This window comes from Caretta caretta, chromosome 7 (assembly GCF_965140235.1).
Source record: "Caretta caretta isolate rCarCar2 chromosome 7, rCarCar1.hap1, whole genome shotgun sequence".
NCBI lineage: Eukaryota > Metazoa > Chordata > Testudines > Cheloniidae > Caretta > Caretta caretta.
Genome location: NC_134212.1, coordinates 6,682,477 through 6,696,675, shown reverse-complemented (window position 1 = coordinate 6,696,675; position 14,199 = coordinate 6,682,477). Strand labels below are relative to the sequence as shown.

The 14,199-nt window shown below is 41.6% G+C and overlaps 1 protein-coding gene across 30 annotated transcripts in view; it reads left to right on the top strand.

Moving 5' to 3' along the window:
- Nucleotides 1–14,199, top strand: part of MAGI1 (membrane associated guanylate kinase, WW and PDZ domain containing 1) — a 486,586-nt gene that overhangs the window by 442,468 nt on the left and 29,919 nt on the right. For 21 of the 30 annotated variants that reach the window (XM_048856812.2, XM_048856808.2, XM_048856818.2 and 18 more), the window contains 2 exons: nucleotides 7,614–7,830; nucleotides 13,215–13,292. In XM_048856812.2, the coding sequence (XP_048712769.2) occupies nucleotides 7,614–7,830; nucleotides 13,215–13,292 (295 nt within the window). The remainder of the gene's footprint in view (nucleotides 1–7,613; nucleotides 7,831–13,214; nucleotides 13,293–14,199) is intronic. The other 9 variants (XM_048856831.2, XM_048856834.2, XM_048856832.2 and 6 more) reach the window with 1 other exon arrangement.

Below are 14,199 nucleotides of genomic sequence, written 5' to 3'. Positions count from 1 at the left end.
CCAAGTGAACAATGATTCATTAGAAGCATTTTAAATCTGTGAGACACCTAAATCCATGTAGGGATAATCTTCTCTATATGAACAAAGAGACTGTTTACAAACAGGTGTAGTTCTGGAGTCTTTAGTGAATTTACCAGCCCCCAGCTGTAGGGTTTTTTTTTCTTTTCCCCCCATGGGCTTTGCTTGCAGAGAAACCATTTCCTTCACTAAAAGCAACTAGATTCCTTGCATGTTACACTCCTGAAAGCTCTCTTACCTTTCTGCATAGCCCTTTGATATTTTTCACCACACCCCCAGGCAGTGCTGTTCCATCCGAAAAGGAAGAATCCAATAAAAACAGCCTTCCTCCTCTGCTTAGATATAAAACGGAGTGTTTGCACCAGCAATTAGTGGATAATACTATCTTATATTGATACATCGTGGCAGCTATTTTAGAGTACATGGAAGTCGAACAGTCACACTCCTTAAAGGAAAAGGAGCAGAGTGACCAGCCCATAGAATACAATCTCTTTTAGTCTAAGTGAAAAGGATGAAAAAATTATCAATATTTTACTTTTATTTTTAATATAACTTCCTTTAACGTCCTTTTTATAGTTAATTAAATACAGGTTCTGTGTTGAATTGTGTGATGTGGGGGTGGAGGAGGAATGGTTTCAGAATATAACTGCATTGACATTGAGTCCCAGCCATTCCAGTCGACACAGACCATTCCACAACTGGGGTGGGAGGGAGGGGACTTGCCTGAGATTCTGCCTTGAAACTGCCCTGCAAGATTTTCAGGGCTTGACTCTTTGGCACACCTAGCGGTTGCCGGGGCAGTGTGGTGATGCAAACATCACAGCCTCGTGGTACAGATGCCAAGGCCCAAAGTCTTTTTCCCAGGTACCACTATGTGAGCTATTGTCGCTGCACCTGTGTAACATGCGGCATAGTATTCATGTAGCCCCTGTCATCGTCTTCACCTTCACTGTTCTCCAAGAGGCCTTGGAAACAAAATTTACTTCTTGATTAATAAGTTAGCTGCTCTTAAATAACCCACATGCAGTCAGCCCTTATGTTGGTAGACGGATCTTAAACCAAGGCCACATTCTGTTTTCTGTACTGCATTACAGAGTAAACTCAAGTTCAGATCTTCAATCCCCTCCTGTTCCTCCTTCACCCAGCTCACTGCTCATCCCTTCCTTCTCTGCAGCCTAATGAAGCCCCTCTCCAATCCCAGATACATTCCCCCTCCCCCCCCCTCCCAGCTAGCTAGTGCCCAGTGCCTGCTTCCTTCTCAGACATGCCCTGGCTTTGCAGCTGGTTCTATTAACCTACTCCCATCCTGCCATATCTGCCTAACTTTGCCAGACTCAGTATTGATAGAGAAATTTGTAGGGCCCTGGGAGTTTTGCTGTGGCCAGGACCATTGGTATTGCACATGCAGTGTCTGCAGGATTTGGCTCCAAGAGAATACGCTTGCAGACAGAGAAAAGCACAAATGCATTTCTGAAGGCGCACTGGAAGGCTTTTCATATCTCATTATTAGTTTTAAGTCTCACCTGATGTGTTGTAACCTGAGTTCAAGGTGCTGTGATTCTCTGCTGTAGCAGCTAATGTAATGACTAAGGGCTTGGCTACACGTGCGAGTTAGAGCGCATTAAAGCAGCCCCGGGCGTCCTAGCTCACTCCCGTCCACACTAGCAAGGCACATAGAAGCGCTCTACATCTGCAAGTGTAGCCATGCCCTAAGACCACAACACAGGAGGGAGATGACTTCCTTACACTCCTTTAGATGAACTAATATTACTAGCTGTAGCAAGGGGGGGGGGGAGGAGGCAGAGGGAGAGGGGAGGGGAGAGGAGGGGACATAGGTCTTGGTAGGTAAAGGAAGGAGGAAGTGACTTTGAATGATTTTATTTTAGAATATATGGCTGTGTAATATCTAACCATCTATATCTGTATTCTTTTCATGTACGGCGATTCTGGAATATTTTGTGTTTATTTGCCTTTTAGAGCGAGAGCTTTTCAGCTGAGCTTGAAGGGCCAAAGTTGTAAAAATGCTGGGTGCCAGATTTAAAGTGCACTGCTCTAGGGCGAATTGAAGTTTCCAGTAAAAACTATATTTCAGCAGAATATTGGGTGTTGGAGTAAACGAAAATATTCACAGAAAATGTTTGCTTTCTTTGCCAATTTTTTGATTTTTCATCCAAGCACCCAAAAGTAAACATTTTCAGCCAAAAATATGAAACTATTTCAGTTTTTGTCAGTGTGGGGCTTACATTTTTCTGTTTGGGGGTTCTTGATTTTTTTGGCTGAAAAATAAACATTTTATTAGAAAACTTTGATGAGAGCTAACATTTTTTGGTTTGTATCAAAATGTCCCACATGGGAGAAAGGATCATTCTAGGCAGCTCTTCAACTGGGGCCAGATTTTCCAGAGAGACTTCAGTTCCAGTCTAGGCACCGAAATATATGATCTGTCCCCAGGGCAGCTAAGCATTCTGGGCACTGAGCTCTTTTGAAAGTGTTACCATTATTAGGTGCCTAAATAGTAGCTGAGCTCTTTTGAATTTCCCAGCCTTAAAATTGTTCATGTTCACAACCTCTCCCCACAAACGAGTGCTCCCTTCTGGCCCAAGCAGCTAGCCAGTATTTAGGGGCTGGCCGGCCTCTTTCTGTTAGGAGGAGAAGTGGATGATATGAGTTAGGTGTTTCTTTGGCAAAGTCTCGTTTGTTTACAAAGTATGTCCACGAAGTCCTGTTTCCCTGAACACAGTAGGAAAAAACATTATCAGGCTGTTTCCATGCTCACCGTTACCAAGCCTGCTTTTCCAGCAAGTCCTGTGCCCAAAGGGCTCTACCTTTGCTCTCTCTCTCTCTGTCAGGCATAGGCACCGGGGCTGGTGCCCCCCCTCCAATTAGCTCCTTCCCCTCCCCCCAGCACCTCCCGCCTACCGGCGACCCCTCCAATCAGCACCCCCCTCCCCCCGTGCCTCCTGCCCGCCATGATCAGCTGTTCCGCGGCGTGCAGGAGGTACGGTGGGGCGTGCTTGGGGGAAGGTGCGGAATGAGATGGAGCGGGGGTGGGAAGAGGCAGGATGGGGGTGGGAAGGGGTGGAGTGTGGGGGGTGGCCATGGGGAAGAGCTGGGGGTTGCTGCTCTCAGGGCCATGTTCGCCTCCACTTCGCTCGCAGTCTGCTGGTCCCGGCCTTGCCACGTAGCTGCTGCCTTAGGCGGTGGCTTCTTGTTGTTTCAGCAGTCACATTCCGCTTGAAGGAGTGGTGCTTAGTACATCAGGGCCTGTGTTTGGTGGCAGTTAACACCTTCCAGCTTAACGCTACTCTGTGAGATACTTACAATCCTATTTCCTCACCCTGGTTTTGCAGTATAATTGCTACAAACTCCCTTGAATGTATAGTTTTCCTCTACTTCCGTTAATCATCGCACAGCCTTTTGCAAGGGAAGGTGCAGTGTACTGTATCAACACATGAGCTTCCTCAGGTAACTAGCACTGTATTAACATTGCAGCCTCATTGAAGGCTGGCTCGACCCTGAGCTTCATGGGAAAGAGAGTGATTGTGGCTGGAAATGGTATTGCAGAAGGCTGAAAAATGAGCCCAGAATTCAGGCATGTGTATAACTACAAGAAGCCATATTCAGAATGGCTCTGCCTACTCTCTAGTCACTACTCTGGGAAATTAAGTAACTTCTTGTTATTCATTTTACCGGTGGTCTAAGTAAAAACAGTACAGTCAAAGGCATTTGCAGCACTTATACTGCAAACATCGGGAGGGGAAAATCTGATTGTAACTGTAACTGGGATCTATTTGGGTGAAGAAAGTCATGATAAAGGCCTAGGGATATTTACAGGCTGTGAGAATGTTGAGTCCACTTACTTCACTTCACCTATGTGGGTAAGGAATTCTGGTGTTACATAAATTTGGGGTTTATGTTTGACCTAGACGTTTCCCTCCAAACTCTGTGTTTTGCACATCAGTTGTCTAATGATGATCAAGTTCATACCCTTGGTGTAGCAACCTCTTGTCTACACTGCCTCTCAGCAATCTGATCCTCTTAGATTTGAACACCCATGGGCATTCGGAAACTTGTCCAGAATAATCAGTCATAGTGAGGTCACTTTTAGAATCATAGAACCACAGGGTTAGAAGGAACCGCCAGGGTCATCAAGTCTAATCCCCTGCCAAGATGCAGAATTTGTTGTGTCTAAACCATCCAAGGAAGATGACGATCCAGCCTCTTTTTGAAAACCCTCCAGTGAAGGTGCTTCCGTGACTTCCCTAGGCAGCTTGTTCCATTGTCCTGCTGTCTGTACGTCTTTGTACTTACAGTTACCAAGTTTTCCCTGAGATTTAATCTAAATCTGCGATGCTGTAATTTGAACCCATTTTCTCTTGTCCTGCCCTCTGTGGCAAGCGAGAACAACTTTTCTCCATATTCTTTATGACAGCCTTTCAAGTATTTGAAGACAACTATCATGTGTGTCCCCCCCGCCCCCATCTCCTCTTTTCCGAACTAAACATACCCAGTTCCTTTGGACTTTGCTCATATGGCTTGCATTCTATCCCTTTGATCATACTTGTTGCTCAGCTCTGTATGCTTTCTAGTTTCTCTACATCCTTTCTATATATTGATGACCAAAATTGGACACAGTGCTCCAGCCGAGGCCTAACCAGCTTGGAGTAGAGCAGTACTATTGCATCCTGTGAATTGCATTCTGTGCCTCTCCGAGTGCAACCCAAAATTGCATTTGCTTTTTTTTGGCAACAGCGTCACCTTTTTGAGTCAGGTTGAGGTTGTGATCATAATTGTGCATTTCCATACTTTTTATTTCTGTTTTATTTTAAAGAGCACCCTGAACGTAGAGATTCCTAGCTTTCTAAAGTTGTTTTGTTGTTGCAGAAGGACTTTTCCTTCTTACACAATTTGTGTACCTTTACAGCAGTAACTCCAGCTTCATGAAGGGTTGGAGGGGGAAGAAGGGGTTGTTTTTGTTTTTTTGCTTGCTTGCTTATTTTGCCTAGGATATACAGAAAGTTTCAGTTAGATCCAAAATACAGATTCGAACTCTAGAACTTAATGCTAGTTTTAAATTGTTTACATTTCTCATATAATCTAAATGAGATTTATTTTTTTTAACTTCCTTGTCTAAAGAAAAGATTATTATCCAGGGAGATGATATTAGTGCCTTGTTCTGGTGTTTACAAGTGTTACCTAAGGCTTGAATGCGATTTTCTATTGTAGTCCCTATGATCAAGGTTCTCTAAATCAACTATATTCAGTCACACTGGCTTGAAACCTGGGATACAGAGCTCACAAGGTGCTCTTGTTGTTTAATTATTTGCCACAAAATAAAACAACAGCAACCAAAAAAAAAACATGCTGCAAAAATGACATTTTTAGTTGTAAAACTGTTATTTAAGGGGTGATCATCCACAGCTCAGAGGCTGTTTGCAGAGCTCTGTCTTAAAATGGCTTACTTTAAAACCTGGGATTTTGTAGGTAAGTAAGGCTGTATGTGAATTAGCTTCTTTCGCCACGTAGGAAAAGGAAAAAATGTTTAAAATCGGTTAGGGTATTTGTGTTTGAAACCTGGTTGCTGAGCAAATCACAGCAGACCTGCTTAGTTGAAAATGACTTTAAAGAACACAGTTTATTTAACATTCAAGTGAGTGGAGGCATCAGTGAAAGCCGGGGTTCTCAAACTTCATTGCACCGCGACCTCCCCCCCCTTCTGAAAACAAAACTGACTCCATGACCCCAGGAAGGGGGACCGAAGCCTGAGCCTGCCCGAGCCGCACTGCCCCAGGCAGAGGGGCCAAAACCTGAGCCCCGTCACCCAGGGCCGAAGCCCTTGCGTTTTGGTCCCAGGCAGTGGGGCTCGAGCTTTGGCTTCAGCCGCGGGGCCCCAGCAAATCCGATCCCTGTGTATCTGTATACCACGGAAAGCCAGGAGGCCTTGATCTTGCTTAGGGACTCTGTGCGCTGCTGTGTTTCAAATAATGACACTATGATGGTCCCACACCCTGGACAGTATCGGTGTAATTTGGGTGGTTCTTTACAGACATGTGTATGCTGTGCATGTTGGGGGAGCACTGAAAGCATGTCTTTGTTTTGCTTTGTACAGTGAATTTATAGGGTCTGATCCAGTGCCTAATTTGTGCCTGAGCTGAGCCCCGGCACCTCCGGGCCTGGCAGTTCAGAGCCCTGGCAGTTCAGAGCCGCAGCACCTCTGGGCTCGCTGCGTCAGTTATGAACATAAAAAAATTATTTGAGCCCCAGCACCTCTTTCATTACACATGAAGCACTAGTCTGATCCAAAGCCAGTGTGGGTCTTTCTACTGACTTCAGTGGGCTTTAGATCAGGCCCTTGGTGCCCAGAAAAGAAACCAGACAAATAGCATTAGAAATTGAAGGAGTCTGGTTAGATATAAAAGAAGCATACAAGACAGACAATGGCATTGCATGTTTCCTACATTGGTGCACCAATGTGCTTTAAAGTTGCACTTCTAGAAGAGAAAATAGCTCAGTTCCCATGCCTTTTGGTCTTTGATCTCTCTGGTGAAACCTTTCATAGAAATTAAACATAAATAGGAATTAACCTTTCACAGAATTAAAAGTGAAAATTGGCTTCACTTTTTAATGTGAGATTTGCCAATCAATTAATAGCAACAAGGCCCTTTTGTAATGTGGAAACAAGAGACTACAGTGAGCATTGTTTTAAACATATTTACTGCCCATTCTTGGTAACTCTTCAGAAACATTTTTAGTAGCATGAATTCTTGCAGTGCAAATGTGACTCTTGTTTATTTGCATACATTATTGCAGCCAATTATGTGAATGTGAGTTAAGAACAACATACTCAGTGTAGCTAGATATTGACAAGACAGGTCTTTTTGACATGCTGTGTAGAATAAGCCTTGAATGTAAGTAGAAACATTTTTCTTTGTTTTAATATACTTGCTTAAAACAAGGAAATCAAATAGCAAGTAAATATTTTTCGGTAATGTTAAGGATCTAATGAATGCTATGAGGTTCAAGTCTTGCATCTTAATTTCCTTGAACTCTGTTCCCAACCAACTCATTATGACTTGAGGATTGCAAAGATCTGTGAATGAGATGTGATTTTGCATATCAAGGTCTGAAATGCCTACATCCAGTAGCAGTTAAGAATGGCTTTTCAGTCTGATTGCCAAGATTTTTTGTCCTTGCTTTTGTGGGTTTATGTTAAACTCTTAAAGATATCTGAATACAGATGTTTGTAGTTTAGCATAGAGGAAAAAAAAGACATTGAAACTAGTATCCTATAATGAAATTTTGATTTGTTTTGTGGTGAGACACAGAAGGATGAATGTTTTTTGTGATTAATTTTTTTCCATTTTACATACTACTTCTGCCAGTCTGTCTGTCAAAGTGTGTCTTGGGGAAATTTTCTGCACTCAGCATTAACTGGAAATGATGGCCACCAAAATGTGATGTATATATTTATTTGTATGCACACAGAAACAGTGATCAAAGAAGGGGGGGGGGGGGAGGGAGAATGATGGAAAACACCCACTCAGAGACCAATAACCTTCTGTTCTTTCTCTTCGCACTTGCTTTCTTACGTTCAGCAACCACTTGAAAGGAAAGACAGCCAAAACAGTTCCCAGCATAGCGTCTCTAGCCACCGTAGCACGCACACTGCTTCACCCATCCATACCACTCAGGTGCTTCCCGACTACCCTGCCACTGAAGCACCAGCTGGGGAGCAGCCGGACAACTCTGGACAGAAAAAGCCAGATCCATTCAAAATCTGGGCCCAGTCCAGGAGCATGTATGAAAGCCGACGTGAGTATTGAACAGGTGTGGTTGTTAAGACTACAGTTCTGGCAGCCACTCTTTATGATTTTCATCTATAGGAATTGAATCTCTTAAATTGTTATTGAAAATATTGGGCTTTCAGTTGGTTAAATTGATACATGTAAATGAAGTTCTGGGAAAAAGCTGCGAAGATCAGCAAATTATTTCTAGTTCATGTTAACAAAGAATCAATTTTGTCTTGGATGAAGAATGAGTTTTGATTGCCTCTGATAAGTGGGTTTAGACCATAACACTGTTCAAAACCCAGTAAAATATTTTAAATATTGAGGTCCTTCTTTTCATCCCTTTTTTAACTTATTTTCAAATCAGGCATTAAGGAGACTTTCAAAGACGTGAAGCAGAGTTAGTTGCCCAACTGCCTCTGAAAATATCTCAAAGTTCTCATAGCAAGTGAATGCTGCTTGGTTATGTAGCTTAGACAAATTCAAATTACTGTTTTATAAATAACAGGTTTATCATTCTAATGGCTACTTAAGAACATTTTATTCACGTTGAGTTTGAGATTGGTTGGGTATACACAGAGACCTAAAAATCTTAATCAAGAACCCAAACCATCCACAAATGAAAAATACAGAGCATTAACTAGAAGTAAAGTGCAAAGCAATCCACAGAGTTGACATATGCACAACATCATGGACATGAAAACAGAGACAGGGTAGGTCAGTCAGTGGCGGTCACCATCAGTGTCAGGGACAGTGACAGTTTTGGCTATTATGTCATTCCGATGAAGCTACCAGAAAACATACATGCATCAATTTTGATACCCCCTTTCTTTAAACATTAACATATCTGTTACCATATGTAATTAAGCCTTTGTCCTTTGCCTGTATGGGGCCTTCCAGGGAATCGTAACTGGTGGTCTGATTATTGACATAGCTATTTGTATCAATACATTTGTGAATAATTCCAATGCCTCAACCTGGTTAGCCACACGGGTACATGTTGCTCAAAGCCCCCCCCCCCCCCCCCCCCACCAAATTCCATTAAGATTTCATTGTTTCGTTTCCTCTGATTAACTTGTTTATGACAAAAACTTTTACTGCTTTTGCCATAGGTCACGTAATTATGCTTAAGACTTTATGCCTTCTGTGCTAACAAACCTATACCTACTAGGCCTCAGCCTGATGCCAACCCTGTCTTAATGTTAATTTTTTTTTGGTATGTTTTCCTGTTTGCATTTCAACTATATTAGCATCACTCAGAGCAAATTAAACACACACACAAACACACACACACGAGTAAGCTTGTCTTATAACCTTGGTAGGATCAGGTCAGGGGTCACAGGTCAACAGTTACTATAAAAGGGAGCTAAAGTCAGTGAAAAAAAAATTGGTTTGCCAAAACTCAGGTGAAATGCATTTCCATCTCACTCTTGGTGGCCGGGAACCCTGCTGAGCCATTCTGTCTTTACCAGCATATACTACCCTAAAATAGACGACACCAAATGCATGCAGTAAGTGCATTTATTTTAATTATTAATACATGCACTCGGCTAACAGTTGAGCAGAGTTTGACTCCACTCCAAGAGTATAAAATTGGTTTCAATCGGTTCCTTCTCTGCAATGAAAATAAACGTTTGCCTTGTTTTAATCACAATGCCTTAGAGAGAAGAACCTCTAAAAAGTCTCAGAACAATATTTGAAGCATATTAGGCATACTTTCAGACAATATTATTCTTTTAATTAGGGACAAGAGAGCTTGAAATAGTTTGTGCTAAAGGAGCACATTCTAGATTTTGTTTTTATTTACGTAAAGGATGATCTTCTTGCACAAAAACTTCATAGCATGCAAAATGTAAGATTATACGGACAAAATATTTATACAAAGATACATTACCCCAGAACGTACAGCAGTTCGTTGGTTTTTCCAACCAATTGAATCATTTTTAAATCTTATGGCATGAAAAAAAAACCCAAAAAACAAATCATGAGTGACAGGTTTCTTGGGTGCAGAAGTGTCTCTCTGGATTCGATGCCTCAGCAATGTGTCTCATGAGTTTGTGCTTCTCTGTCTTTCTCTCTTTCCCTTCTAAGGATTTGACATACTTTTTTTGGCTCTGCAGGCCTGGTTCTTTCCTTGAGCCAGAGAGCCCTCTTCTTGGCCCACTTGAACAATGGGGCCCTAGGTGATTGAAATTATCTCAATGAGTATTCAAGAGATCATTAGGAAGGAGGGGTAAGATGGTTTTCCAGTCCTTCGGGGCCACCCTGCCAGAACTGCAGAGGTAGAAGCCACCCTGTAGGGACACTAGCCCTCCACCTGACTGCATTGGCTCCCCTCTTCTCCCTGCAGCCTGGCTGCATTGGGAACTGTGCTGTCATTGTCTTTGACCCCCTGCAGCTATTTAGATCATTTGTAATTAACTGAGTAGCTCATACTAATTAGTCATTGTTATTAGCTCAGCAGCATTAACACCTGCCTGGATCTCTAGGTTGAAATCTGAGGCTGAGCAGGGTAAGACCCTCCCTGTCCACCTGCAAGTGGATGCAAGGAATTCTACCCTCATTCATTCACTCATTCCAACAAGGCCAGGGTATTTCCCAGTTTTGTTCTTCCATCTGTGTAACAGGAGGGGACAACACAGGCCTTTCAGAGGCCATTCCTCAACTCTCTCCATTGGCTGGTTTCTGAGGTTACCTCCTTGTTCGTTCTAGAATTCTCTCTCTTTCCCCTTTCTTCTTTCTGAGAGTGCTTTCTGTACATGCGGCCTCCTGTCCCCGCATCATGCCCTTCCAGCTTCCGTGCTTAAGCTCTTCTGTCTGTCACAAGCACCCATCTCAATGGCTTCATGAGGCACTCTGATACCATGATAAGGAGAGCCATAGAAATACTCTGTTATATACATAAAATAATCCAGTCAGTCCAAGGTGACAGCATTCACCTAAGAATCTTAATTAGTTCCTTGGACCCGCTGGAGTGGGAATTGCGACTCTATTTAATACATATATGAATTAATGTTCTTATGTGAAGCCCACTTTACTCTCACTGACACTGGATATGGGTGATGAGTGCTCTGCTCCCGATTCAACAAAGCTTAACTTCAGATACTAAAGCCAATGGGGCTGTTCATAGGCTGTTCATGTTTGAGTTTAAGGCTGAGCTTAAGTGCTTCTTTGCATCATGGCCTGAAGACAGGGCACTTTGGAGGATCAAGCCCTTAAAGAATGGAGAGTGAAGGAGTAAATCCTGAAACCAGATCGTTTAGTGGTTGTAATAATTTACCACTTAACTTCCACTAAGTTTTAGCAGCATGATCTCCTTTATGATTAAAACTCATTACTGCTAATGGGAGTTGTGTGTGTGTCCGAGGGGAGAATGTACCTTGAGTTTGAAAAATGGATCCTTTCCAAGATCCAGACATTATGTGGGTAGAGAGCACTCAATGGAAGGAGGAATAATTGAAGGGTTATCAGTGTCACAATTCTAACATCTTATGCCCTTTTATTGAAAATATATTTTTATAATATGCTTTTTATATTTCAATTTATTATTAAACTTCCTTGAAGATTAGCACAATCTGTTGTCACATTTTTCTCATGTGGCCTGATTGCTTTGCAAAATACCATATCCTACATATGGCCATCTGTCAAAACAGCAGTGACAAAATGAATTAATCTAAATTGCAGATGTGTTAATGAATCTCTTTGAAGGGCTTAAACATTTAATTAAAAATAAAGCAGAACACTATAGAATAATTTTAAAGCTTTTAAAATATTCTGCTTATCTTTAGTATTTGCATTTTGTTTTCAGGCAGATAATGTATTGTTTTTTTTCGAAATCTGATTAAAAAGAAACAACAAAGCTGACACAGTAAGAAGCATTCACTCACCAACAATTAAATAGAATAAAAAAATATTAGCACAATAACATCCAATGTTACACCTCCCCCGCTATAAAACAATACACTCAGGAAATTGCCAACTCTCTTCTGATCAGACTGGCTTTAAAGACAGTAGTCTAGTAAAAGGGCCTTCTGTAGGGCTATGTTCTCTGTCATTATATTAATATGAAACAAACAGTTACATTCATACTCTTGGACACACAGATGTGCCCATACCCTTAGAGAATGTCTTGTTTAAAAGGATCTTAATATTTACAGCATGCCGTATGAACAGAAACGGCTGCAGAGCAAACCTATTTACAAAGCTGATTCATGGGTGCACTTTGCTAATGGTCATCTGTCACAAACGTAGTCCCTTGATAAGCAAGGTACTGAAGCACTTGACTGACTTTAAACACATAAGTATGGTATGCATCCGATGAAGTGAGCTGTAGCTCACGAAAGCTCATGCTCAAATAAATTGGTTAGTCTCTAAGGTGCCACAAGTACTCCTTTTCTTTTTGCGAATACAGACTGACACGGCTGTTACTCTGAAACCTGTCATAAGTAGCAGTGTTATTGCCAACCCCAAGCGTTCTAAAGTCACAAGTGTTTTGGGTTTTGTTTTTTTAAAATAAACAGTCTCTTTGGGGTTCTTTTTGTCTGTCTTCTGGTTTGAGGAAGCACCCACGTCATGTTTTCAAGCTATTTTCCTTCACCAGGAGCTCTAGAAAATTAATGGAAAAAAACTTTGAGATTATAATATCATCACTTGTTTCAGCCTCTGGGGATTTAAGAAGAATATAAAGTATCATGAGATTTGCATCAAATCACAGTAGTTTTCAACACTGGAATAGTCCCTATTTACGTAGTGAAAGTTAGGTATATGCTTAAGTCACCTTGCTGAATCAGGGCCTTAAAACTTTTGTGGCTAGCCAAGTACATTATCATTACTAAGGGTGTTGACTCCTAGATGATCCAGCGACTTATGCACAGTAAACGGATTCTGCCAGGTGTATTTGCATGTCCATCATTTTATTTAAGTTGTTGTTGCAATGGATAATAGATTTTTACCCAAAGTGAAAGGACAGAGGTGAGAGCTTACAGAGTAACACTTAATTAAAAGGAACTCTAATAAAGCACCAGTGTATGAAAATGTTTTCAGTGTTCATTTTCATATGTTTATAGTCTTTTCTAATGCTGGAGATGAGATTTATATCCTGTAGAAATTGACTCCAGTAGCTGTCTCATGACAGTGGACGTTGTGTTACGTGAGCTGTAAAGGTGTTCTGTAAAAATCTGTTTTTAAAGTATTTCCAGACAGATGTGTACATTGTGACAAAAATTAGCATTCAGATATATCAAATTCAATAGACCAGCAGGTTCTGCTTTAATCCATAGCAGCTATGACCTTTGCAATAATATATGTGAAAGCCTAACTGAATCCATATCAGTCAAAAGTAAATTAAAATGAATTTAACAGGAAAGGGGATACATTAAGCTTTGCAAAATTGTAAAATTAATATTGCAGCTATGTCACCTTCGCCTGCAACTGGACTGAGCAAGGGTGAGAGAGAGAGAGAAATCAATTCTACGAATTTTGGAGAATGTAAGAATGAGCTGAGAACTTTATTTCTGTCTTGTCTTTCTTCTTGTTTGGTGTTCTTGCTACTCTGTGATTGGGAACAACTCATCACCAAGGGAGGCGATGGCTTAGCTCTCCATTGGCAAGCAGCAGATCTTAGATATTTGTGTTAAAACCACACACTCTCTGGTCATACTCCATACACCTACCCTGCTGTGTCTCGTTGGCAGAATGGAGTCACTCTAAACTGCTGGTTCAATTCCTTCTCATAATCCCTACACAACTCTTTTTACAACTTTTTCAGTGTTACTCAAAATGGTTGCCCTTAAAAGGAGACTTTAGCCATCTGAGCTAATGCTAAGGTCATTACTTTAGAAACACACTGGGGAATGAAGGCAGGACTGTGAGACAGAAGCCTCACAAATGCACCCCCCAGGTCCTCATTGTTAAAATTTAAGAGAGTCAAAGGCCCAATGAAGCATTTGGTTTTGTTTTAATTTGTAAGGAAAATGGTTTCTCCTAAACCGTAAGGAGAGGACTGGGGTTAGTTCTCCAAAACACAGTTGTGCTGTGTGTTAAAGTCATACATTAAGTATATTAAGCCATTGAGGTGGGCAGTTTTTTGTTAGCAGTCTGGACTATGCCAATAAGAAATCTAATTGGCAAGCTGATGCCAAAAGCTGTAAAAGGAGTTCTGTTTCTTTTGTATCCATCGTCTGTGTGTGTGTGTGGGGGGGGGGTGCTGGTGGTGGTTCATCTTCCTTTGGTCTTTTAAGATCTGTCACATTGAGTACATTACGGAAATGTGCTAGATACACTTCAGTTTTAGACTCAATATTTCACTGCTCTGATGTGGAGCTCTAGTTAAAACCTAGCCTTGCATTACCCGTGCTGGCCATTAATAGAGTAGACTGTATCTGAACGAGGAACA